At 44.4% G+C, this 25,012-nt stretch overlaps 5 protein-coding genes across 5 annotated transcripts; 1 reads left to right on the top strand and 4 right to left on the bottom strand.

Moving 5' to 3' along the window:
• Positions 1-504: 504 nt before the first annotated feature.
• Positions 505-2,821, bottom strand: LOC102716698. The gene has a single exon (XM_040524776.1). It carries the CDS (start codon positions 2,480-2,482, stop codon positions 704-706), a length of 1,779 nt encoding a protein of 592 aa, XP_040380710.1. The 5' UTR covers positions 2,483-2,821; the 3' UTR covers positions 505-703.
• Positions 2,822-6,140: 3,319 nt separating this feature from the next.
• On the bottom strand, positions 6,141-11,076 carry LOC102715592 (external alternative NAD(P)H-ubiquinone oxidoreductase B1, mitochondrial). Its single transcript, XM_015838798.2, has 10 exons — positions 10,907-11,076; positions 10,311-10,578; positions 9,925-10,131; positions 8,682-8,932; positions 7,979-8,195; positions 7,752-7,856; positions 7,162-7,434; positions 6,921-7,042; positions 6,592-6,711; positions 6,141-6,367 (listed from the first exon to the last, which is right to left on the bottom strand). Exons 1-10 carry the CDS (start codon positions 11,008-11,010, stop codon positions 6,280-6,282), a joined length of 1,755 nt encoding a protein of 584 aa, XP_015694284.1. The 5' UTR covers positions 11,011-11,076; the 3' UTR covers positions 6,141-6,279.
• A 4,168-nt stretch (positions 11,077-15,244) lies between these two features.
• Positions 15,245-18,349, bottom strand: LOC121054731. The gene is made up of 7 exons (XM_040525202.1): positions 18,162-18,349; positions 17,877-18,096; positions 16,957-17,205; positions 16,584-16,870; positions 16,216-16,438; positions 15,940-16,116; positions 15,245-15,792 (listed from the first exon to the last, which is right to left on the bottom strand). Exons 1-7 carry the CDS (start codon positions 18,347-18,349, stop codon positions 15,481-15,483), a joined length of 1,656 nt encoding a protein of 551 aa, XP_040381136.1. The 3' UTR covers positions 15,245-15,480.
• Positions 18,350-19,885: 1,536 nt separating this feature from the next.
• LOC102716978 (COBRA-like protein 10) lies at positions 19,886-22,085 on the top strand. The gene has a single exon (XM_040525237.1). It carries the CDS (start codon positions 20,018-20,020, stop codon positions 22,043-22,045), a length of 2,028 nt encoding a protein of 675 aa, XP_040381171.1. The 5' UTR covers positions 19,886-20,017; the 3' UTR covers positions 22,046-22,085.
• Positions 22,086-23,201: 1,116 nt separating this feature from the next.
• LOC107304467 lies at positions 23,202-24,126 on the bottom strand. The gene is made up of 3 exons (XM_015838557.1): positions 24,061-24,126; positions 23,791-23,968; positions 23,202-23,691 (listed from the first exon to the last, which is right to left on the bottom strand). The coding sequence occupies exons 1-3, from the start codon at positions 24,077-24,079 to the stop codon at positions 23,502-23,504; spliced, it is 387 nt and encodes a 128-aa protein (XP_015694043.1). The 5' UTR covers positions 24,080-24,126; the 3' UTR covers positions 23,202-23,501.
• Between the last annotated feature and the right edge of the window lie 886 nt (positions 24,127-25,012).

A 25,012-nucleotide genomic window follows, 5' to 3' on the forward strand; every position in this document is an offset into this window, starting at 1 on the left:
GACGTTCAGCATGCATGGTATGGAAAAGAAGTATATTTCTGTTCTCAAGTACGTACTTTACAAAAGGAATAAGAATGATAATTGGACTGATGAGATGAGACTAGATTGTTCTTTCATCAGAAGCCAAACAGTTTGATGAACCTTATTAGGCATGGCCGCATGGGTCATGTTCATACTTGGTGTTTTTTTTAATCTTAAGTTCCTTTTTTTCCCAAAGATTTTGCACTTTTTTACGATAGCTTTTTAGGTATAAATGACTGAATTAACAACTAATAAGTTCAAAATCTTCTTTACAAAGATCAGATAAGGAACATTTATACTGATTTTTTTTGCATGGAATGCATGAGCAGCTTGGGAAGCGTGTCTAAAAAAATCCAAAATCTACTAGAGGAACAAGGCCTTTGTGCTGCTAGTCTATATTCAGAAAGAAACATTTGGAATGCATGCCACAAGGCCCACAACTGCAAAAGATTAGCTCTATACTGTTCCAAGATTTTGATCACCACAGAGGTCACAAGGCATGGTGTTGAAACCTGAATTTCACTGAAGTGGAAATGTACAACATAAAGAAATCATAATTATGAATATATATATTACAACACAAGCAAGAAATATAAGCATCAATCAAATAAACTAATGCTAAATCAAGGGTGTATTTAGTAACGGAACATAAGAAAAAAAATAAAAGTGTCAGAAAAATAACTTAGGCACTCCATATCTTGCTGAAAATTGTTTGGAATCTGTTAGTGGCTAGCTTCTTGACAACCTTTTTCGCATCAAAGTCCCCAGTATCTGCCAGTTCTTTCAGGCTGCTGAAATGCTCTGATGATATGATCTTCTTCCTTCCAGTGTTGGTCTCTGCCAAGGACAAGATCGCAGAGAGGATCAAGTCCTTCGCCACCAGCTTGCCCTCAGCTGGATCAAGCAGCTGCAGCAACCTGTCCAAACTGTCGCCGTCTTGGATGAAAATCACGCGATTCGGGTGAAGCAACAGCAAGCTGGAGAGCACCTGAGCTGCCATCTCACGAACTCGGCATGATTTCGCTCCAAGCAAGCTCGACAGTGCACCGAGGTAGCCTGCTCTGGCCATCATCCTGCTGTACTCCTCGGAAACCTCGGACAAATGCCTCAGGATTTTGAGTGTGCACTCGAGGAGGGCGTAGTCGCCATTGTTGAGGTAGAAGAGGAGCCAGCCAAGAACATCTGAGCTGACGAGATCATCAATGGAGTTGGCGGAGGAGAAGCAGAAGAACCAGATGGCTGCGAGGGCGACTTCCCTGGCCTTGTAGGAGTATGGCAGGTCGGGGTATATGAGCTGGAGGAGTGACTGGATCACGCCCATGGTGACGGCTTCTTCCCGGACGTCGGCGTCGTCGAGCGCCATGGCGTGGAGCAGCTCGACGGCGCCGAGCTTGCGGGACTCCTCCTTCTTCTGGGACAGCTTCACCAGCTCGGTGACCACGCCCTGCTCCACCATGAACGTCTTCACCTCCTCCACCCGGCTCAGGTTGCGCAGCACGGCGAACGACGAGGCGACCAGCTTGCCGCCGCTGCCGGCGTCGGCGCAGGCGTGGAGGAGGGTGGTGAGACCGCCGTGCGCGCACACGGCCCACACGTTGTCGGAGTTCTCCGTCAGCTCGCGCAGCGCCTGCGCCGCCCTCTCCTTGGCGACCGCGGTGGCGGCGGCGGCGGCGTCATCCAGCAGCTGGACGAGCGGCGCGATGACGCCTGCCTTGACCAGCATCCCTCTGAAGGAGTCGAAGCTGGCGACCATGGCCACGGCGCCGGCGGCCTCCTCCTGGAGGCGCGCGTCTCTAGACTCGAGGAAGCCGGTGAGCAAGGCGACGCCGTCGTCGATGTCGACCGCGGCGATCTTGACGCAGACCTCGTCCTCCGACAGGAGCTCTCTAATGGTGGCCAGCGCCTGGCTTCTCTGGACAGAGCCGCCAATCCTGACCCTGGAGAAGAGATCCCTCAAGTAGAACATCTTCTCGCCGGCGCCGGCATCGACGCTGGGCCTCATCGCGACGATGGCGTGCGACGGCGACTGCATCCCGGAGGACGCCATCTCCTTGAGCTGCTTCATGTGGGCGTCAAGCTTGGAGCTCAGGTTGTCCAGGTCGCTCCTCAGCCGAAGCCTCCCACCCTTGTACGTGCCATCGCTGCACTGCGACGCCATAGCCTGGATGCTCCTCACCGTCGCCGAAGCCGACCCCAGAAGCTGAGCCAGCGCAGGGTGCTGCCCCTCATCGTCGTCGCCATCGTCGGAGCAGTCGACGCCGAAGCCGACGCTGCTGCACAGAGAATTCAGGCCGGAGCAGAGCGCCTGCAGCTTGTCCTTGATACACTGCCATTTCGCCGGGAACTGTGGGATAGTGGTGCAGGTCAGCGAGGAGGACGCCATGGACCTGAGCACCTTGAGAGCTTCAGCTTCACAATGGCAGCTTCCATCTACCGCTTCTGCTTCTGCAGCTTCTCCCATCTCTGCTGCACTCTGTCACCAACACCAGCAATGCAATGCACACACACACAACACAAAAAAAAAAACTGCCTCCTACTGATGCAGTGCAGTAGCAGCATGCATCTTCTTGGAGCTGGGAGTTCAGAGCTGCAACTGATAAAAATGCTGGGGCTTCAAGGAGAGTTGGGACTTTGGGAAGTTATTAATTAATGATGGAGTTGATGATGCAACTATGTGACAAAATGCTTGTTTTGTTTTGTACATGTACTATGTATGGCACTGTGACTCTGTGAAGGTAGATGTGCAGCAATGGTTGGTGATGATGCATGTTGATGTTGCCATCTCCTTTGATCTGTCCTCTAGTTACCCCTGCCTTGCTGCCTTCTTGTGGTTCCTTCCTCCACTGGAATCTTGCAGCCAATTTGCATGCAGATTCAGATTGTTTTCTTGTGCAATCCCAATCAACAATTTACTACTGCCACCTAGTATTGGCACAGTTGATTCAGTGAGAGATTGGAAGTTGTGGTTGAGTGAAATGATGGATTGGATCAGTGGGTTGGGTGAGTGAGTGAGCAAAAGAACAACAATGTTGGGATCGGAGAATTGAGAAATGTTGCCTGCATTGCTAATCATCTCCCTGGGATGAGACCATGAGCTACAGTTAAGAGCTTGATGATTATGCAGCGCTCATCATGAACTGTTCAGACATAATCAAGTGTACCTTCCCTTTACCTGACTAAAATAACAGCAAAAGCTTTACGTTTCTCTTTAGCTGTTGCTGTGCAACATGAATCGTCCTGGCAATTTGGAAGAGAAGAGAGAGAGAAACTGAACTGAATTTTCTGCTGTTGGGCACCAAACCAAAACCGTATCTCCGTATGATACTTCAAGGTAAAGCCACAGTACAGCAACAGCTAGCTCACTCTATGCTGCTAATGAGTTCATCTATTGCATTATCTCTCTCTCTCAACATTTTTTCTAAAGATATATTTTTTAAAGAACTTTTTTGTGTGTTGTGAGTGCAAGATCTGGGCCAGGACATGCTGCAAGAGAAAGGCACTCGATCAATGGCCTATGGAGGCAAAGAAAAATGTGTTCTCGATTGCGTGTGTGCGTATCTAGTAAGGTGTCTTAAGAACCCTTGAAGTTTAAGCTTGTGAGATGTGATGAGATATTATTATGGGGATGGATGGATTAGCCAGGAGACAGGCATTCATTTCCAACGTGTAATGGCACTTATAGTGTACGGCAACTACCATCAAACATAGAGGAATTGAAGGAAACGTTGTTAATGATGGTACATAGTCAGTACTACTGACATATTCACTGTATGTTTACGATTGTTATGGTTGGATTGGAAAACAACGGTTATAATCTGTCCGAAGTACGTAAGACAGCATAGCAGAATATTTGACATTATAAATCACCAAACAGAAAAATGACTCTGAAGCTGTGGATATATATTCACACCGTTCTCAACACAATACTCTTATACACCAGAGTTGCATAATGGTAGCGTAAAGTTATTTTAGAAAATTTAGCATTACTCTCTACAATGGAAAATATAAGCATTTCTAGCTACTAGTCAAATGCCCTTCTTTGATACGGATTTTATGATGTGTTATCTAATTTTCTTATATGAAATAGTCACCTTAATTTAAATTTATACATATATATCAATCTATATTTAACTGGTTTTTAATATCAAGAAATTTGAGGGCTAAATTATAAAACTGTAGTAAAGGTAGATGGTGATGACAGATTCACTGCCACCCCCACTACCAAATGAAACCGAAAGATATATTTTACACTCCCTTCGTCTCTAAATTATGGCCCTCTTCAAACCAGAAGATACATGTTGTAGTTTAATCTATACTTTAAATAATAAAAAAAAACTTAAACTTAAATTTTAGCTTAACAGTATAAGGGTGGCTTATGGTTTTAAAAAAGCCCAACAAAAAAACTGCTTATTTGATCTTTTGTCTTATAAGCTAACTCATATGTCTAAACAAAGAAGGTGTGAACTTGAGACTTAAAAGCTATAGGCTTTATAAAGCCAAAAAGTCGGCTTAAACGTATAAGCCAATAAACTTAAGCTTAAACAAAGAGGAATCATAGCTATTTCTAGAATTCAATGTCTTAAAAATGTAATACTTCTCGGCCTACCTCCAACCATAACCCATTTAATTTTTAGACACTTTTTTCTCTTAACCAATCGCTCTAAAATTAAGAGAGCGTATATTTTGAGACAGGGGAAGTACCCGATTAATGGATTTGCAAGGGGAATTAAGCCATGCAGAAAGAGGATGTGGTGTACATCATGTGATGGAGCCGGCAGGTGAGGGTAACAAAGATGGACCACTCGCTCAGTGCAGTACAAAGAGAGGGTACACTACCACATCTACTCGTATTCCATCTGCAAACTGCAAGAGCATGCGTACCAATGTGGTATACGGCTAGTCCAGCCCTACCATGTGATCGGTGTACGTTTTCATGGCTAGGCAGACAGACACGCTGTTATTGCGGCTGCTTTCAGCCTGTTACTACTGAGTACTGTATTTTTTTCACTGTTTTCAATTTTTCATTGGCCATCCAAGGCAATACACATGAGTGTGGTCGCGGTTGACAAGTAGAGTCTATGCTATGATGAAAATGGGACAGGTATTTCCCGTCCACCCGCTCAACCCGAGGCTTATAAGAAAAATATGGGAAAGAAAATTAATATATGATATTATCCGAGTTTGAACCTGAATAAAAAAATATAGGTTAGGATATGAGAAGAGAAATATCCATCCGCACGTCCGATATTATTAAATATGTAATACAATGTATTATGAGTCCACATGTTTATAAAAATTAAGTTAATCACTATTTTATAAGCTCACAAGTAGTATTATATATTTTTCCTTAAAATATCATTCCTAAACTCTAATCACCTTTCTAGATTTACTAGAGAGAGATTAGAGGTAAAAAATACTCGTTTTTTAATCTGATTCTGGGAAAAATATGGATATATATTAACTGGCACTCCCTGTACCAGATTTCGAATTCAAAAGAAAATATGAGCTAAGATATAAGAATGTTGTCCGACCGTACAACTCCCAGCCTTTGCTTGGGGCTGAAAGGAACGGAGAGTTGGATTACTACCTCTGTTTTTGTTTTCTCTTGGATTTGTTTACCTTTAAATATGTATTTGTTCATTCATCTTATTTAAAAAATTTACATAATTATTAATTATTGTTGTGACTTATTTTATCCCTAAAGGTATTTTATCATGATTTATAAATTTACTTATTTGTAAAAAAATATAATATTACTTGTAAAAAAATAATTTTACTTACTTGAAAAAATATATAATTACTTATTTGTAATAAACAAGATGAATGATAATAAAAAGTTAACAATGTTAAATAAAAAAATGGAGAGAGTATTTATGTCACATTTTACTAATGAAGATATGGATTATTTGTGCCATATTTTTAAAAGCACGATTTCTAAGCTATTTGTGAGCTGCATATAATATTTTATTCATGCATATGAGTAATTTTCCTCTGTTCATACTCTATCCAATGATCCCGATGGAAGTGTCTTTCATTGTTCCAGGAACTTTCGCAATCTCAACCAAAGGTTGAGAGCCATGTGGCAGCAGGAGCAAATAACACTGGAGTGCAGACTTCGATTGGCAGGGCAAGAAAGGGACAAGAAACAGCTTTGCTTGCCCAAAGTTCAGCACATCAATTATTCAACAGTTGTACGTACAGACAGAAAAATGGTTCAGCTATGTCATCTGTACAGAAGTGCTGCTGCATTTGGCAGCGCTAAATTCGGCTTGAGTCCCTCCCAAATATGAACCTGCGAGTCCAGTCAGACACCACCAGCATCCGTGTACGCCAACTCACTTGTTTGCTGTACAAAGTATGGATACAAATACAATTAGGACAGAAGTTGCAGCTAAACGAATTGTAAGCTCAGGGAGGCAGATTCATGATGCAAGAGATAATAAGGCTGTGAATGGGCTAGAGAGTAATAGCAGAATGAGATGTCATGGTTGTTGATTTGTTCGGAGTTCAGAGTTCAGAGTTCAGACAGATGGTAGATGATGGCCTTGCTTCTGAGAGCAGGTTCTTTACCTTGCATATACAGAGTACCAGAGCCACTGAGTGCTATGGCCCATGGAAACCCAGTCGCCCGGGAGCTCTGCAGCAGCTTGCTCTCCACCCAATGGCACGAATTGCCCAAGATGTTTGTATCTTGAATACCAGGTCATGGAAATATTAGCTAGTATAAGTATAGGAGCAAAGGGCTAGTGTTACCAAAAAAAAAGGAAAAAATCTTGGGTCAATTGACATACATTTCCACAACATACTTGCAAAATAAACGTTGCGAGCATATCTACTTCAAATTGGCTAGGTGCATTCCCAAAATAATACTTAGTAGGTATAACGATAAACGTAAGTACCGGAATGGGCGGAAATTATGTCGTCCTGATCCTGACATGCGCAATGGACCTTCAGGCTCTTCTTTGCACTGGTCCATCTTGTTAAAACATTCAGCAAGATAGTGCCCTTGTTGCGCGGCAACCTGGCAAATTTTCAAGAAATGCAGAATATTTTCACATGCATTTTTTTTTCAAAAATCACAACCTATCTATGAGAAACAAATATAATGGAAGATGAAATGCGTATGGAAATAGAAGCAACCTGAGCTGTTGCTGGAACACTTTTAACCTGGGAATCCACTTTACATAGAGCTTTTTTGAACTCCTCTATGTCAACCACCATTGCTTCCTTGTGGGAATCACCTATGGCATCTTTTATCAAATCCCTAGTGTCAAGCATGTGCATACTTTTCATATACAGTTCTACTTGTGGGTATCTTATACAAATATCTTCAAGAACATCATTTATTTCTTTGAGTGTTAGAGTGCCAGAGTTGTCCTTATCAGCCATTTTAAATATTGTTGAAATGTCCTCCTGAATGAAAAGGAATAATTAAGTCAGGGAACTGATGAAATATGAATCAAGCTGATGCTAAACCATATATTTATCATGCTTGTTTATTTGGCTAAATATAAACTTTTGAGTGCTGAAATGCACGCTATGGCCTACAGAAAAAAAATTCAATGCCTTCGACATTATCTTGCAATGAATCTATATATCCACAAGGTACTGTATACTTGTCAGCTTCCCAATGCAGAAATGTGACTAGCACGATCAATTCAAGGTATGGAATTGGAAGGCAAGAACAATTGGCCCTGTCAAGTAATATGTAAGAAATACTTTACACATACCATTATTTTCCTTTGAGTTATTGAAGCACAGTCACCAATTGCATAGATACCATCACACTCATGAACTCTTAACCATTCATTAGTTGCCAAGACTCGCCGATTGGTCTGTTATAGGAGGGAACATTCGAACACTTCAACTAAATGTTTGAAATAAAATATGATCGGGGCAAAATGGAGAAGTGCCAATACCACCAGCATACCAAACAGCTTTATTTAAATTTAACAACCTGACCGATCTGATGCATGAAGTCCATAACAACAGGACGAGTACCAATACCCGCAGACCAGACAGCCATTCCATATGGTACCGATACTTCACCAAGTGATTTGCTCTTCATTGTAATCAAATCATCAGAGACTTTTATCACTCTGTATCCTGTATTCACCTCAATACCGTCTCTCTGGAACTTCGTTTCAGCAAATGTGGCTATCCTTTGGTCAAACCTGAAATAACACATATTAATCACAGAGGAAGGTAATCTGCTGATGCTACACCAGATGGTACCAATGTACAAAAATACGAAACTTTTGTTTTCATAAAGTTTGGAATGCTTGCTAGAAAACAAATCATCACTGCCTAAAATCTAGTCAAAATATTTAGCAGAAAACAGAAACAACTACAATCAATTTTCTACTTCAGAGGGCTAAACTGTTTTCTTAAAATAGCAAGGGCTCAAAATTTTAATGTATCCCCAGGGAAACTTAGTGCATGTGTGTCCAAAAGGTTAACAGTGATCTTCAATGAGTGGTGTCAGAGCATGCCCAAGAAGCCCCGGTATGTTAGTTCCCCCTGTTCCCTGGAGGATTTTTGTTCGTTACAAAAAGAAAATCACTATGTCCAGTTCTTTATATGAACCATGCAACTACATATATTACTGATTATCACAACAGCAATATCTGATATGCTAGTAATGTCTTACATAGTCTTACATATTCAATATATGTTCACCGGACTGAATAATTGTTATCTTCACAAAATCTTCAATTGCAGGATATATCTTCACCAGATCCTCGACAAGAAAATCATGCAGCTCAGCAGCAAATTCAACCCCAGTGGGCCCGCCACCAATAATCACGAAGTGAAGAATCCTCCTTTTCTCCTCTTCACTAATGTTAGGAAGTGAAGCTTTCTCAAAGCAGTCTATCACATTCCTCCGGATCTTTTGAGCGTCCTCTACCTCCTGACTTTCACAATGCCAACTGTAAGTGAAGAATATAGGAAGTAGTTCCATGAATATTATCAAAACATATCGAACAATTATTGTGCATTGAGTAAACATACTCAACATGTATCCTGTGCTAAGAAGGGCTAACTTATGTGACAGAAGCAAATGGTTCAGAAGATGCAATGCAATTGGCGCCTCCTCCAGGGGATATTAACCTATGACCTATCTATATTACACTGGTACATCGCACACAAACACAGGGTATACATCTACTTCCATTGGACAACTAGAGCAATGAAACTGTTCTCAGTTCAGCAACTCAGATGTGAAACAAACATGTTTTGATGGGTGACCAAACATCATTTGCAAAGGTGTGAAAGAACATTGTTTTTTTGCTTGAAAAACGTGAGAAAGAAACCAAAAGCAACCGTGCAGTCCAAATGTATGTGCAGCACATTATGCCAAATACTTATCAGACCAAAGCATTGCATCCTGTGATAATGTGATAACAGCCAGACAGATTGTTATGCAATGAAACATGTACTATCACCATCCTCCAGACTGAACTAACCAACATCAAGCATAAAAAGGAAAAAGAGGGAGTAGGCTGCTCCAAGGTGATTAGGACCAGACAGGGAAAAAAAAAGTGGCTCCAACAAGAGTAAGGTAAATTCACATACTCCGAAACAGGTTGCAGACTTGCAGTGTGTTAGTCAGATTATATCATGAGATAAAATTTGGGCTTGGTACAATATTATGCCTTAATCTGTAGATCTCAACATGTTTATGAAATTTTAACATAGTTTTTTTAGCTGGGAGTTCCTTAGGAGGAAATAGTTTTTTTCAAGGAGGAGGACAAGCAACAAATTCAAGCCTAAGAGCATTGGACTTAGGAGCCATCGGTGTACACCCACACATGGCTCAGTTCTTAGAAGAGATGGCTTAGGATTGAAACATGAAACATCACAGAACATGAAAGGCTACTGAATGTCGTATAGGGATCTTACCTTTAAAAAGTAGCAATGCTCCATCACACCAGGAGTGCCAAATGTATTTACTGTAGCCCCAAGAGCAACTACTAGGTAATCATAATCAACCATAAAATCGCCATTCCCATCAAAATTAGTTCCAACAGCAGAACGGCAATGGACAGCTTTCTTTGACGCATCGATCTTGAAACACTCAGCTTCATAGAATGTAACATCTTTCCTTTTCTACAGAACAAGAGGGCATCAGCCGCACAACGGGGTGTGTCAGTCCACAGCTTCGCACTCCAGCAACCACATCCAAAATAAGAGAGACAACTAAATGAACAATACTGAGTGCCCAGTGTTACCAGGTGACACACTAAATCAACATGGCTCTAGAACTTATTGATGGCCAAAAGAGGTACCTTTTCAAGCATTTTTCGTATCGGCTCAACAATGCTGCGTGCTTCTACAGTCCCACATGTCACACTTGGAAGCAAAGGTGTAAATGCAAAGTAATTTCGGGGTGATATGACTTTCACTTCATACTTGGAGCAGTCAAGATCTTTGAGGAAAGAAGTCCCAGCCCAGCCAGTCCCAAGAACCACAACTTTCTTCTTCTTGGGAGCCTCCTGAGATTGCTCTGATGCATTCTCTGCAGCAGAATCAGCATACGCCACAAGGCCTCCACCACTGTTAGAGCCAATAAACAAATCACAGAATTAGCAAATGCAGACAAAGAAGTGCATACAGATAAATTTTGAAATCTTAGGACCAATCTTATGGATAACTACTTATACAGTACAGTACAGTGGATGGATGATTGGTTGTCCATGTCTCCAGGACCAAAACCTCGAAGTCTACTGTTCTATAACATCAGATAGAGTTGTAGACCAAGCAAGAAAGAAACCATAAAAACTGAAAAGAGGGGGAAAAGGTGCAAAAATAGACAAAAAGAATACCCCAGAAAAAGGCAAAATTTTTAGAAGATTCCTCAGTGGAAAGAGATTCAAGGCTGCACCTTGCTGCCGCAAGAAGAAGTGCAGCGGTGGAGACGCCCGGGTGGCTGATCCTGGCCTCGCCCAAGAACCGAGCCGCAGCACGGGAGGCGAAGAAGAACCCCATCCTCCCTCCCTCCCCCCTCTCTCTCTCTCTCTTCTCTCTCTCTCTCTCTCTCTCTCTCTCTCCAGACCTCCTCAGCTCATCCTAAATAAAATCTCGATTTCTAAAGGATCAGCAGCGACAGGTAGAAATGCAGAAAGCGATGGGGAGAAAGGGAGAAGAAACTGAAATCTGAAAGGCACCCTACTGCTACGACTCACAGCTCACTTGGCCCCTGCTGCCTGCCTGCCTTCCCTGGGCCATGGGGCAGCTCTTGGCTAATACTACTAATCAATGATTTAACCCCGGCCATCTTATTGGGAAGAAGGGTACGGCTAGCAGTTTTTCTATTGGACATCGCTGCAGGTCAGAATGGAACGTGGCACGAATTCGGGATCTGATGCAGCGTACAGCGGATGCCACGTTTCTTCTCTTGTTTCTTTGCACGACCAGATCTGTGAGGCACCAATTGGTGAATAGTAACTGAATATTGCATCTGTCCGATAATAATCTCACTTTTCGATTTCTGTGTCTAAAGTTTAACCATTTGTCTTATTTAAAAAAATTATACAAAGCTTTTAAAAAATTAGTCACGTATAAAATAATATTAATGTTTTATCATCTAGTAACCATAAAAACAATACTCGCAAAATAAATTTAAATAAAACGAAGATTCAAAGCATTGTATTAAAAAACAGAAAAATAAATTTATTTGCAGCACGTAATCAATCAAGATTATCATCCCCATTGTTTGTTATTCCTACGGCTCATTCGTCATTAAAATATAACTTAAATAAAACTTTTATAAATACGATAAAATAAAATATGATTTAAAATACAAAAAAATTAAAAAAAATTAAAATCTAAATTTTTGCTCATTAGTAAAAACGATGGAAGAGCTCAATTCTAACCAAAACTAACACATAACACCCATGTTCTTTATCAAAAATAAAAATAAACACTCCAATGACTTTAAACTTTGTCCTAAACTATGCCATTTTTATACTCGTACGGTCGTACCTATTCTCGACTTGCAAATCGAAAAAAATATATCTATTTAGTATCCTTATCTACCAACCTAACAATATCATTTAGTATTGATAAGAGATAATCATCTCAGCATTTAAATATTATCTCAAAATGTAATCATTTCTAATATGTTTATAGCCATGTGTCATATTAATCATTTTTTATTTAAAATTCTTTGTATTTTACCCCACCTAGCCTCTCATCCCCTTCTATTATTATTATTAATTCATACTAAGTAATATAGAAATATTACTATTTTGAGATGGATGCAGCCGATTTATCTTTTCTTTAATTCCACCCTGAATGTTAGTACTTGTTTTTTTTTTACCCTCTAGGACCGATGGAGTATCTTTCACGCTGACACGCTGTTGCCCCGGGAAAATCAACTCCTAATACACAACAAAGCATGGTTTATCATGTGCATATGGATTAGAATAGAAGAAAGAAAGAAGTCAGGTGGGCATTTTTATAGTTATGGCCGTCACTATCTCAAGCGTAGAGAATATTTGCAGTATTATATTACTAAATATTAAGGATCCCTCCTACTTTTTTTAGCCCATGTCACATCGAATATTTAGACAATAATTAGAAGTAGTAAATATAGACTAATAATAAAACTTACCTCTTGACTATTTTACGAGACTAATTAGTTCATGATTAGCGAATGTGATGCTACAGTAAATATTTACTAATAGTAGATTAATTAGGCTTAAAAAATTTATCTAATGAAATAGTCTTTATTTATACAATTAGTTTTGTTATCTGTTATCGGTATATATTTAATACTCATAATTAACATCAAACATCCGATGGGATAAGTGACTTAAAAAAAAGTTACTGGATACACGTTCAGCTGGCGCCATCAGAGTACAGTTTGCAGGCTTCATGAATCATGCCGGTTCAGCTGCATACCGCTTAAGACTTAAGTCATGTGATGTTGATGAAGAGACAAGCGGGGTAAAACACCAAAAAGCCCCTGTCGTAAAATCTAAATAGTGAACTATTCCTATCGTAAAATCTAAATAGTGAACTATTTGGACATGCGAGAATTTGTTTGGGTGAGTTACTCGTGGCTGGACTTTGTAGATATGATCAGCGATGTAGAACCTTGTTTTGCTCATTGACTTGTGGCTGGATTGGTCAAGGTATACTAAACTTGTTTATTTAACTGGTATAAGTCATCCTGAATTTATGTATATGTGATTGGGATCATATTATATAACTTATATTGGATGTTGGGTCTTGCTATGTTGTATATTGGCTTGTGCTATATATTGGATCTTAACTGGGCCTATATAAGCTCTGGGATATATGGTTGTTATTGGGTATAAAGTTTGGACCTATATGAGCTTTTGAAAATTGACTTCGGCCATTTGTCATTTGATAAAAATATGGATAAAATATAATTAAGACAAATATAGAGAATGAAATACTATGTCTTACATGGGTCAGGCCTAAAATCTAATTGGGCTTAGGCCATAAACATGGGCCTGCTACATGGGCTTTGATAAGCTACAAGAGATTTTATAGAAAAATTTTCTAGACAACGACCAGTGTCCCGTTTAGTTCTCAAAAATTTTCACCCAAAAATATCATATCAAATCTTTAAACACCTAAATAGAGTATTAAACATAGATAAATCGAAAAACTAATTACACAGTTATGTGAGAAATTATGAGACAAATCTTTTGAGCCTAATTAATCCATCATTAGCACATGGGCTCAAAAGATTCGTCTCGCGGTTTCTATACCAGCCGTGGAATTCGTTTTTTCATTCTCGTCAAAAACCTCTTTCGACATCCGGTCAAACGTTCGATGTGACACGCAAAAAATTTTATTTCACCAACTAAACACCCAAAAAAATAAGCGTCATAAAGTTAACGAAAGGATCATCACTGTATCAATGATAAAAAAAATATTTTTGTCACAAAGCATGATTACATACGTATGATAGGTGACAGAAAAATTTGTCACGCAAACGTCATATATTTCGGAACGTGGCATGATTCTTTGTTTTTGTTTTCATGACGTAAATGAAACATCACCATTCTTTGTTTTCATGACGTAAATGAAACATCACCCCTCTTGTAGTATCGGTCGGCCTCGTGCTTCTGAGCTGCGTCGTGCTACTCTCGGATTAAGCAATGTAAGCAGGGTGTTTTCGATGAACCAAGCGGTATTCTGCTCGTAAAACACATTGCTTATCGGATGGATATAATCTTGCATTTGCATCACGTACATAACATTGTTGCCTAAGGGGGGATTGTTTGGTATTTTTTAATAGAAAAAGCTAAACAGCGTATTTGTAAAAAAATAATTTATGAATAAAACTTTTATATATATATTTTTACTGATATAAAAGCTAAGACTAAAAAATAAACTAGGGTGAAAAAAATCTAAAATTCAATTTAAGATTAAAAATTTAAATTTTGACTTATAAACATAAACAAAAGTAAAAATATAGGTGTTAATGTTTGCAGCAGCTGTTCCTATCACCTGTCTCAGTGTCTCTACGGATCGCATAATCCTGAGGGTTTGTTCATCAGGACACATGTGGCTCAGGAGGAGAAACAGTGGTATGCAGTAAGCTGATTAATGGATCAAACTAGGGGCAGCAGTTGAACAATGATGATACTGACGACATCGTGGTCTCTTACGCGAGTTCTTTTAAACAAGCTTAATTTCCAGTAATAATAATATAAATGTTCTTAGTGACCTAAAAATATGGCTAAATATAAATACAATAAAAAACTCTAAAATCTACTACAAATTCAAAGTCAAAATTTAAATTAAGTTATAAGGCTAAGTGGAAGCGAAATAATGAGGCTGTCAGTGAACTACTTTTGACTTCTGAGTTTGACAAATTATATGAGGATGGATCAATAGGAAACAATCCTGCGGATCGTTTTATAAATAAATTCTGAAACGCAAGATAACAAACAGGAGAAGAAGATTAACATCACATAATGACTAGTTCAGAATTACACTACAAACACATGATTAGAATTCAGTATTTGGCATAGTCAAATTCTGCCTAATCTTTTCGCTTCTCCTTATACTTATAAACCAGAATTTTATTTTTCGGCCTTAAACTTTTAAATCGCTAAAAACACGTATAACAAAATTTTATTTATATAATGTTTTTTATTTACAAATATATCATTTGACTTTTTGCTGAATAAGTCAAACAATCACCTCCATTGCCTTTGAAAGATGAATTGGAGCTGTTTTCAATTTCATAGAGATACCATTTCAGATATAAGAGAATTATATGATGCGAACGGCAACACAAAAACAAAGCAATCAGGCATAATGCATTGGATACTATGCATTTCAATTTCTCTGGTGACAGTAGAACTGGAGAAAACTAAGCTAAGGGTGCGATTTCTGTACTGTTGATTGACATGTCCAGTTTCTCTGGCGTTACAAGTTACAGGGCCATTGCTCTGACTGCTGACTGATTAACTAAAAGTCGAACAAGACCTCTGAATGGCACGGCCGGGTTGAAAGATCGCCAGACTCGCTAGATTTTAGATCGAAGATGGGATCAGGGCCAAGCACACCCAACGGCCTCTTATTGTTATTGGGACAAACAAGTTGCAGTTTACTGATGTTTCTAGCTTTCCCCAACAAAAAACTCACAAACTGCGTATCAATGGAGGTCAAGTTAAAGTTCATGATTCTTACCACCCTAAGATTATCCAAGCCATCCTCCGGCATCTCTTCGTTCACCAATCCAAGGGAAGCTTGTTGATCTGAATCCCTGATTCTTGGGAGCTGCAATTCAAGCACAGACCGTAATCGTGTTCAGAAGGGATCGTGATGAAATGAGAGCACATGCAGATTCATCAGACGCAGTAAATGGGAAAACGACAGTGCAAAATCCAGATTCCAGAAAATGCTTCTGAGGTGCAATATATTAACCTGCAGAAAGAACTTGCGGAGATTTGGGCAGGGGACGTGCTGGAGGAACGCGAAAATGTTAGCAAGGTTCGAGGCCGTCATTTCTAACACGAGCAACTGCAACTCTGTCAAATGCTGAAAACTGCCAAGCCACGCTAACTTGGAAGTTTGTCCAGCTTTACACAAGCTCGACACAATCTGAAAGATATGAAATCATCATCCATGAGTCCAGTAAACGATATCAAATCAAAGTGAAAACAGAAGGAAATGATACTTATCCAACGGAACGGAGCATACCTGGAGGGAATTGTTGCAGATGGTGAGGTTGGAGAGGTTGGATAGCTTCGGAAGGGCTTTTTGAGACCATTTGTCGAACACCTGGGAAACTATCGAGCCATAGTAGCAGATGTAAAGGTCAGTGAACAAGGCGTCGATCGTGCGCGGCAGGTAGAAGGACGAGAGGAAGTGCCCGCTGTAGAAGACGGAGCGGAGGCTGCTTACACCAACGGAGTCTTTTACCCTATGTCATTAAAAAAGTTAATGCCTATTGGTGTGCCACAAAAAATTTTATAGACATCTCTATATCACGAGACAAACTTTTTTTTTTACCTACGTACATTTCATCCCTTTCCGTTAGAAACTAACCTCTTACATGCGAAACCCACCTAGGGAAATTACTAACGCTGCCCAGCCTCTCCTCCTCCTCCTCCCGTAGTACTCCCTCCCGTGCGCACCTCCCAGTAAACCCTAGCCACCCGGAACGGCCAGATCCGGCGGACCCCGCCTCGCCGGACCGTCGCCGCCCCCGGACCGCCGCGGAATCCTCCTCCTCCCTCCCGTGCGCCACCCGACGGGCCGGTGCGCTCGTGCGGCCAGCCGGCGGCCAGGGCAGCGCGCGCGTGCGGCCACCCGGCGCACCGGCCGGCGAGCTCACCGCCTTCCTCCGCCGCCTCTACGACGCCTCCACCGTCGCGTCCTCCCCGAAGCACGCGCCGTCGCTCGCCGCCCTCGTCGGCCCCGGCCCAGGCGTCGCACGACCTCCTTGTCCGCGCGCTCTGGGAGCTCCACCGTGACCCTGACGCGGTGACGCTCGCGCTCCGGTGGGGGGGAGGAGTGCGCCGGCTCCTCCGGGGAGTGCGCGGGGCCCCTGCGGCCGGCCGAGGCGTGGCACCTGGCCATATGGGCCACGGGGAAGGCCCGGCGGTTCGACCTGGCGTGGGCGGTCGTGCGCCGCGGGGTGCTCACCAGCCGCGCCATGGTCATCGTGACGGAGAGGTGGGATGGAAACTGCAAGCAGAAAAATCGGAACCGGTCTCCATTTTTCTGTTCTCTGTATAGCTTTCATTGTTGTGAGACTGGAAACTGCTTTGTGTTAGTGCCGTGCAACAATTTGTTTGCTTTACAAGTTCAGCTATGTCGAGTTGCTCGTCAGAATTATGTGTTATTAGTTGTCTGTGCTTATGTATTCCTTCGTTTTGAATGGTTTACTTTGGTCATTGAATTGGTATTGCTAGGGTATGTGCGCCTGTCGAACTTGATACATGGTATTGATTTCGTTAAAAAAAACAGTTATCTGCTTGCAGAAACGTATTAGCAATTTTCCTTTATTTTTTACAATTTTCCGGATTTATTAGCCAATTTTCCTGGTTTTTTTGAGTTTCTGTACATTTTCTAATTTAATTACGAATTTTCTTACTTATTTCTTGATTTAAAATTAATTCTGCCATTTCCTTTTTTACTGATTTTTCATATTTACTTACTGTTTTAAATTTATGTTTATCATTTATTTACAAGCAAAGGCAAAATAGTCTATTTACACCTTCATTTGACACCGTTAAGACTCCATCCATCCAAAATGATGTGCAGGTAAAAAAATGTTTATCTCATGACGTTTACAATGTTTTTTTGGTATAATGTAAACATTAACTTTTTTAATGGCATAGGAGTAAAAGACTCACACTAACGACGTCCACCCTCTCGAGTTTGTGGCACCTCAGGTTCGTCGCAACTCCTGGCAGGATGGCGATGACGTCGAGCAAACGGCAACGGCGAAGGTCCAGAGCGCGGAGGCTGGGGCAGCGCGCGATCGCTTTTCTGAAAGTATCACTCGCGATGGTGACGGAGTGGAAGGAGATTTCCGCGAGCTGGCCGAACGGCTCGGCATCCTTGAAGCGCATCCTGGAGATGACGATGTTGCAGAGCGAGAGGCGCTCGAGCACGCGGCTCAAAATCGCAAATGGAACCTGGCTTTTCCTGCAATTGTCGGGTTGTGCAGCTCGATGTGGAGGTCGTTGACGCCGAACTTGTTGGCTAGTGTCACGAGCTTCTCCAGGTGAGAACACTTCATCACGGTGCGGACGACGACGGAGAGGCGCTCGAGGCGGCGCTCCGCCGCCGCATCAGCGTCCAGGATCTCGAGGAGGTTCTGCATGTTTGGCGCGACGCGGGGACGGATATCGTAGCGCCTGGTTCTCTGCTTCCACCCCCACCCCCCATCCCAGAGCATTCGCCACTCCTTCGAGAGCACCGTCGTGCGGATGGCGTCCTTGAACGGGAGGCAGCCGATGATGCGCTGTTGAATTTCTTCGGGAAGCTCACGGAGGCGGTCCACCGCGACGTCCTCCGCCGCCGCTTTACCTTCGCCCTCCCCCGCCGCTTTACCTTCGCCCTCCCCCGCCGCTTTACCTTCGCCCTCCCCCTCCGCCTCTCCGCCTCCGCCCTCCTCCGCCGCCGCTTCGCCTTCGCCCTCCCCCTCCGCCTCTCCGCCTCCGCCCTCCTCCGCCGCCGCTTCGCCTTCGCCCTCCCCCTCCCCCTCCGCCTCTCCGCCTCCGCCCTCCTCCTCCTCAGCCGCCGCTCCGCCTCCGCCGTATTCACCGTCCTCCACCCTCCGCCTCTTCGCGCCGACGACGGTGGCGGCGGAATCGAGCGTCATCGCCGCGCGCGCGCGCTCCCCGCTTCCCCCTTCTTCCGCTCCCTCTCCCTCTCCCATTTGGCCATTTGCGCCTTCTCCTCTCCGGCAAGCTAATCGCGTTTGGACTCTGGATTCCAAATTGGAAGCCGCAGCAAGCCAGCAACCGCCGCACTTGACCGTTATATAGGCCAGCTGGAGCTGCCATCTACCGGGCCGTATCAACTGGTGGCCCGATAGGCCCATGAAAGCCAACCCGACAGGAAAACATGAAAAAACAAAACGTGTAACATTTGCAAATAGAATAGTGAAACATGAAAAAAAAATACTGAAACATTAAAAAGTAGATCGATTATAATAAAAACTTAAACTGTGAAATGGTGCAACGGAGTTGAACTTCAATAGAAACATTCAACTCTCACAAGAAACATGTATTTTCATGATGGGATAAAATATAATCATATAATTTTTTTGTAAGATTTAATTACAACATACATTTTTATCATTCATCACATAAGCCACAGAAAAAAAATGTTTTGGAAGATGTTTGATTGAGGATTAGTGCGTGCGTGCGTGCAAGAAGGCAGTGCATGCGCTCGTGCACGAGGGAAGCGACGAGCCGACGATGAGACTTGAGAGAGGCGGGTAAGTGCATATTTTTCGCTTTTTCCACGAAATATTTGTAAACAAAAAAATTATAAATAATTTTTTATATATACTTTTGTTAGTGATCTAAAAGCTAAAAATAAAAAATAAAATAGGATAAAAAAACTGTAAAAAACAAAATTTGGTTATTAAGCAGAAGCCTAAGCCGAAGAGAGAAGGTGCGTATACCCGGCTGACACGGGGGGACGCTCCCGTGCCAACGTCACCGTGTCCAAATCCGGTCATCTTTGACACGGTCCTCCGGCGAGCAACGCGAAACTAGCGACGACAGCCACCCCCCGCAAACCATCGAGGCAACGCGACACGACGCGGGCACGAGAAACATCCTCCTCGGTTTTAGCGAGCTGCCACAAACTCTGCGTGCCTAATTATACCCTTCTTCCTCCTTCCTCCTCCCGTTGGAACGCCTTTGTTGCGTTCCCACCCCTACTCGTCGCGCCATTTCCCTTCCATCGGTCGAGCAAGCAGCGCGGCTCGATCGATCGGCGCCAATTCGAGAAAAGTGAGAGGAGAACGGTGGTGCCAATGCCGCTTCGGCGGCGGTGGACAGCGCTTTGCTTGGTCGTCGTCGTCGTCGTTCTTGCCGTTGTCGCCGGGGTGGTGCGTGCGCAGGACTACAGCAATGGCGGCGGCGGCGAGGAGGAGGACGAGGAGGACAAGCCGCAGTTCAAGGCGCAGGAGGCGTGCAACGGCGCGTTCCTGACGTACACGTTCACGGAGCGCGCCAAGGAGTACCCGCGGACGAAGAACGCGACGGCGCAGGCGTACGCGTTCAAGGCGGAGGCGACGGTGCTCAACACCATGGCCGAGGACCTCAAGGCGTGGCAGATGTTCGTCGGGTTCCAGCACAAGGAAATCCTCGTGACCGTCGGCGGCGCCGTGCTCCTCGACGGCAGCGACCTCCCCGCGAACGTCTCCGGCGGCGCCACCTTCGCCGGGTACCCCATGGCCGACCTCCTCAACTCCATCGAGACCGCCGGCGACATGACGCAGATCCAGGCCAAGATCGACATCACCGGCACCCAGTTCGGCGTCAAGTCCCCCGCCGCGCCCATGCCCAAGACCATCAAGCTCGCCAACCCGGCCGGCTTCCGCTGCCCGGCGCCCACCCGCAAGGGCAGCGTCATGTACGTGTGCTGCGTCAAGGACCCAAAGTTCAAGGCCAAGAAGACGAACACCACCCGGTTCCAGGCGCGGCAGAAGGCCGACCTGACCATCGCCTACGACGTGCTCCAAGCCTTCGGCAACAACTACATGGCGCAGGTGACCATCGACAACTGGAGCCCCATCAGCCGCCTCGACAACTGGAACCTCACCTGGGAGTGGAAGCGCGGCGAGTTCATCTTCAACATGCGCGGCGCCTACACGCTCACCAAGGAGGGACCCGCCTGCGTGTACAGCCCCGCCGCCGGCTACTACAAGGACTTCGACTTCACGCCGGTGTACAGCTGCGAGAAGAAGCCCATCGTCGTCGACCTCCCGCCGGAGAGGGAGAAGGACGCGGCCGTCGGGAACGTCCCCTTCTGCTGCAAGAACGGGACGCTGCTGCCGCCCACCATGGACGAGTCCAAGTCGCGGGCCGTGTTCCAGATGCAGGTGTACAAGGTGCCGCCGGACCTCAACCGGACGGCGCTGTACCCGCCGCAGAACTGGCGGATCACCGGCAAGCTCAACCCGCAGTACGTGTGCCGGCAGCCGGTCCGGGTGAGCCCCATGGTGTTCCCCGACGAGACGGGGCTCATGTCGTCGACGCCCGCGGTGGCGTCGTGGCAGGTGGCGTGCAACATCACCCGCCCCAAGAAGCGCGCCGCCAAGTGCTGCGTCTCCTTCTCCGCCTTCTACAACGACTCCGTCGTGCCGTGCAACACCTGCGCCTGCGGCTGCGGCAACGACACGGCGACGTGCGACCCGGACGCCCACCCGGTGCTGCTGCCGCCGGAGGCGCTGCTCGTCCCGTTCGACAACCGCACGGCCAAGGCCCGCGCCTGGGCGAAGATCAAGCACCGGCGGGTCGCCAACCCGATGCCGTGCGCCGACAACTGCGGCCTCAGCATCAACTGGCACGTCGTCAACAACTACAAGTCCGGCTGGGCGGCGCGCATCACCATCTTCAACTGGCAGGACTACACCTTCAAGGACTGGTTCGCCGCCGTCACCATGGGCGACCACTACAGCGGCTACGAGAACGTCTACTCCTTCAACGGCACGAGGATGGGGGCGCCGTTCAACAACACCATCTTCATGCAGGGGTTGCCGGGGCTCGCCTACCTGGAGCCGATCACCGACGGGAGGACGCCGGACGACCCGAGGGTGCCCGGGAAGCAGCAGTCCGTCATCTCGTTCAAGAGGAAGGACGCGCCGAACATCAACATTGCCAAAGGGGAGGGCTTCCCCAAGAGGCTCTACTTCGATGGCGAGGAGTGCGCGCTCCCGGAGACGATACCGAAGGCGTCGGGCGCGCACCGGCGAGCGGTGGCGGCGAGCCTTGGGCAGATTGTCATGGCAGCAGTGCTTGTGATGGTTGTGGCGGCTGTGGACTCTTTGTGCTTATGATGACTGAAAATTTCAGGGGATTATATATAGCCATTGTTTTAGCCTTTTAGAGTGCTACATTGCTGAACATTTCATCATCCATTGTGGGGGTATTTTGACTAGAATTCAGATGTTACAGTGATCCCCTAATGCAGGAACTGCAAGTCTGCACTTTCATAGAGCATAGTCACACAAGCACAGAAGTGCTAAACAAAAACAAAGACACAAACCCTTTCCACAACTAAGTAGCATAAGTACAATTTGGGTTTTCAAACATTCAAGCCTTTAATGAAAGAGTGTATTCTTATAGGGTCACACAAACTCACAACAAACTAATCTCAAGACCATAAGTATAGAAATTAGAATTCACTTATGCACTTATTTTTGTCCATTTTGATATTTGCAACCATCAATCAATAACAATAAAGTTACATATTAAAATACTAATGATGTTCATGAAAGTACAATCAGTCTGTCTTCATGAAACTCCAATGCATTTTGAAAGACGTCATATGGAGTATATGATAATACTACCTCCGTTTGAAATTATAAGTTACTTTAGATTTATTCTAAGTCAAACATCTTTAACCAAGCTTACAGAGAAATATACTAACATCTACACCATCAAATTAGTTTATATCCATTAATGAATACTCCATCCCTTCTAAAATATAAATTTTAGGATTTAAATTTTATATCACAATATAAACATTTCTGCACTGATTCTTATGGTTTCAATCATTCCAATGATTTCGGAGCCAATCAGATGCTTAGAAAGGGAATCTAATTAAATCAAAATTCAAAAATTGATTACTGAAGTGACTAAAATATAATTTTTTGACATCTCCTTAATCTATGCTAAACAATCTAGAAATATTTATATTTTGAAATGGATGTATTTTTATAGTATATTTATTTTGAGTTGAAAATGTTGTTATATTTTTCTATAAGTTTGATCAATCTTGAAGATGTTTAACTTAAGACACCCATAGCAAATATGTGCTGAAATATATTCTGATTTCTAATACTAAATGGAAAGAGCAAACAGAAAACCTGCAATATTTAGAACACACCGAAGTATTACGATGCATGAGAATCGCATCGAACATGTTATAATTTGTAGTTATCAGTAATGTAACCTTTTTCGGCACAAGTTGATATCAACAAATTTCACCAGAAACTTACATATAGCTACGTTGGTAGAATGTTGTAATAGGCAACAACATATATACAATCTATAATGCACTTCTGTCACATTGTTCAGTTACTTCAGTTACACCGAAGTTAATTGTTTCTGCACATGTTATCTGTTAGCACGTTCTAGACCTCAATTTTGAAACCTACAGCCACAGCTCGACTGCTGACTGAACAATACTACCGGGCAGACAGAATGAAATGGCTTAAGTCTAGAATCATGATAACCACAAAGAGTTACCCGCGCACTTGCAGAAGCTTTTTCGGGATGCAGCAGACCGGCTTACTGTCCTGGGTGCACCCAATTGGGATTGGGAGCAACTAGTATCAATCTCTGAAGAAAGTTGGCTTTCCTGAACAGAAAGTGCACCAGCTCAATCTCATTGCAGTGACATGACACTTGAAGCTCGTCAACTTTACCACTGCAAGTTCTTGAAAGCTCTTCCCCGGTTGCTGCTCCAGTGCTCCTCCACCTATTTTGAGAGCGTCCTGGTATGAATCACGACCCTCTGCTGGGAGCTAAAAGCACAAGGGCAATAATTCAAAATCATCAGAAGGAACATGGTGATTACCTGCAGAAAGAGCATCTCCAGTCGAGAACACCGTCAGGCGTTGATAAATCCATAAACGTCATGTCATTGAGGTTGGTCGTTTTCATGCCAAACATGCACAGTTGCAGCTCTCTCAAACTCCTCAAGTCGCTCAATTTCACATCGTTTCCGGCATCACGCATGATAGACAAAGACTGACCTGAAGAGCAAACAGCAGAGCAATGTTTGAGTAAAGTGAAAACAATTCCAGATGAAAAATTTTTTTGGAAGGAAACATAAGGATCAACGAACCCGGAGAAAAACGCTGCATAGGGTGAGATCTGGGAGAGAGCCTTGAACCATTTGTTGTACAGCGGAGAGCAGATGCAGAGGTCGGTGAGCGAGTCATTGTCCAGAAGGCAGAGAGAGGTCAGGAAGCCACCGGTGTAAAGCAAGGACCGGAGATCGCGGGGCTTGCCGGCTCTCAGGTCGATGACTTGGGGGCACTCGCGACGGTGAGGCTCGTCAGTTGCGGCTGCGTTCTAGCGCAGTAGAAGTGGAAGTCGATGTCGATGATGGAGGAGCAGCGTCGCAGGTCGAGGACGCGGAGGTTGGGACACCCTGACCCGGCGATAATACAGAGGAGGTTGTTGCCGGTGAGTTTGATGGAGTGGATTCGGATTTCCTCGATCGTGGGGAAGTGGTCACCGGCGCAGCTTAATCTCCTCGACGCCGATCAGCGACTGCTCGAATCGGAAGGAGAGTATCGCTGCGATCTTCCGTTTCTGGATGAGGATCTCCTCGGCGCCTCGGTGGAGCATTCAGCGCGCCGTACCCGTACTCGATGGTGAAGGACAGAAGGAGAAGCTGAGGAGTCGGGTGTGAGCGCCCGCCGAACCTCCTGCGGCGGCGCCGAGATGCAATCCAACTTCGGCCGCTCCCCGCCATGGTAGCGCCTAGCCATACCTTGGGAACGGAGACGGCGCCGGAGATGCCGCCGGATTGGTATTTGGTACGGCGTCGCGTCTGCCTTCTCCGAGAAGCCACCCGGCCCGATTCGAATTTCAAATGAGGACGACGAGAAAGTTCTCTCGCAAGCCTAGGCCCAACCGTTATATCCTAGATGGGCCGGGCCCAATGGCCCACGAAGCTTCCGAAGATTTCGTACGCGACAAGTAACTGGGCTTCTTCTTCTTTGCGTCCGTAGCCCACGCCCGGTGCAACCCCATCGCCACGGCGGCGAGGCTGGGTGAGGCCGGAAGCG

Source organism: Oryza brachyantha, chromosome 6 (assembly GCF_000231095.2).
Source record: "Oryza brachyantha chromosome 6, ObraRS2, whole genome shotgun sequence".
NCBI lineage: Eukaryota > Viridiplantae > Streptophyta > Magnoliopsida > Poales > Poaceae > Oryza > Oryza brachyantha.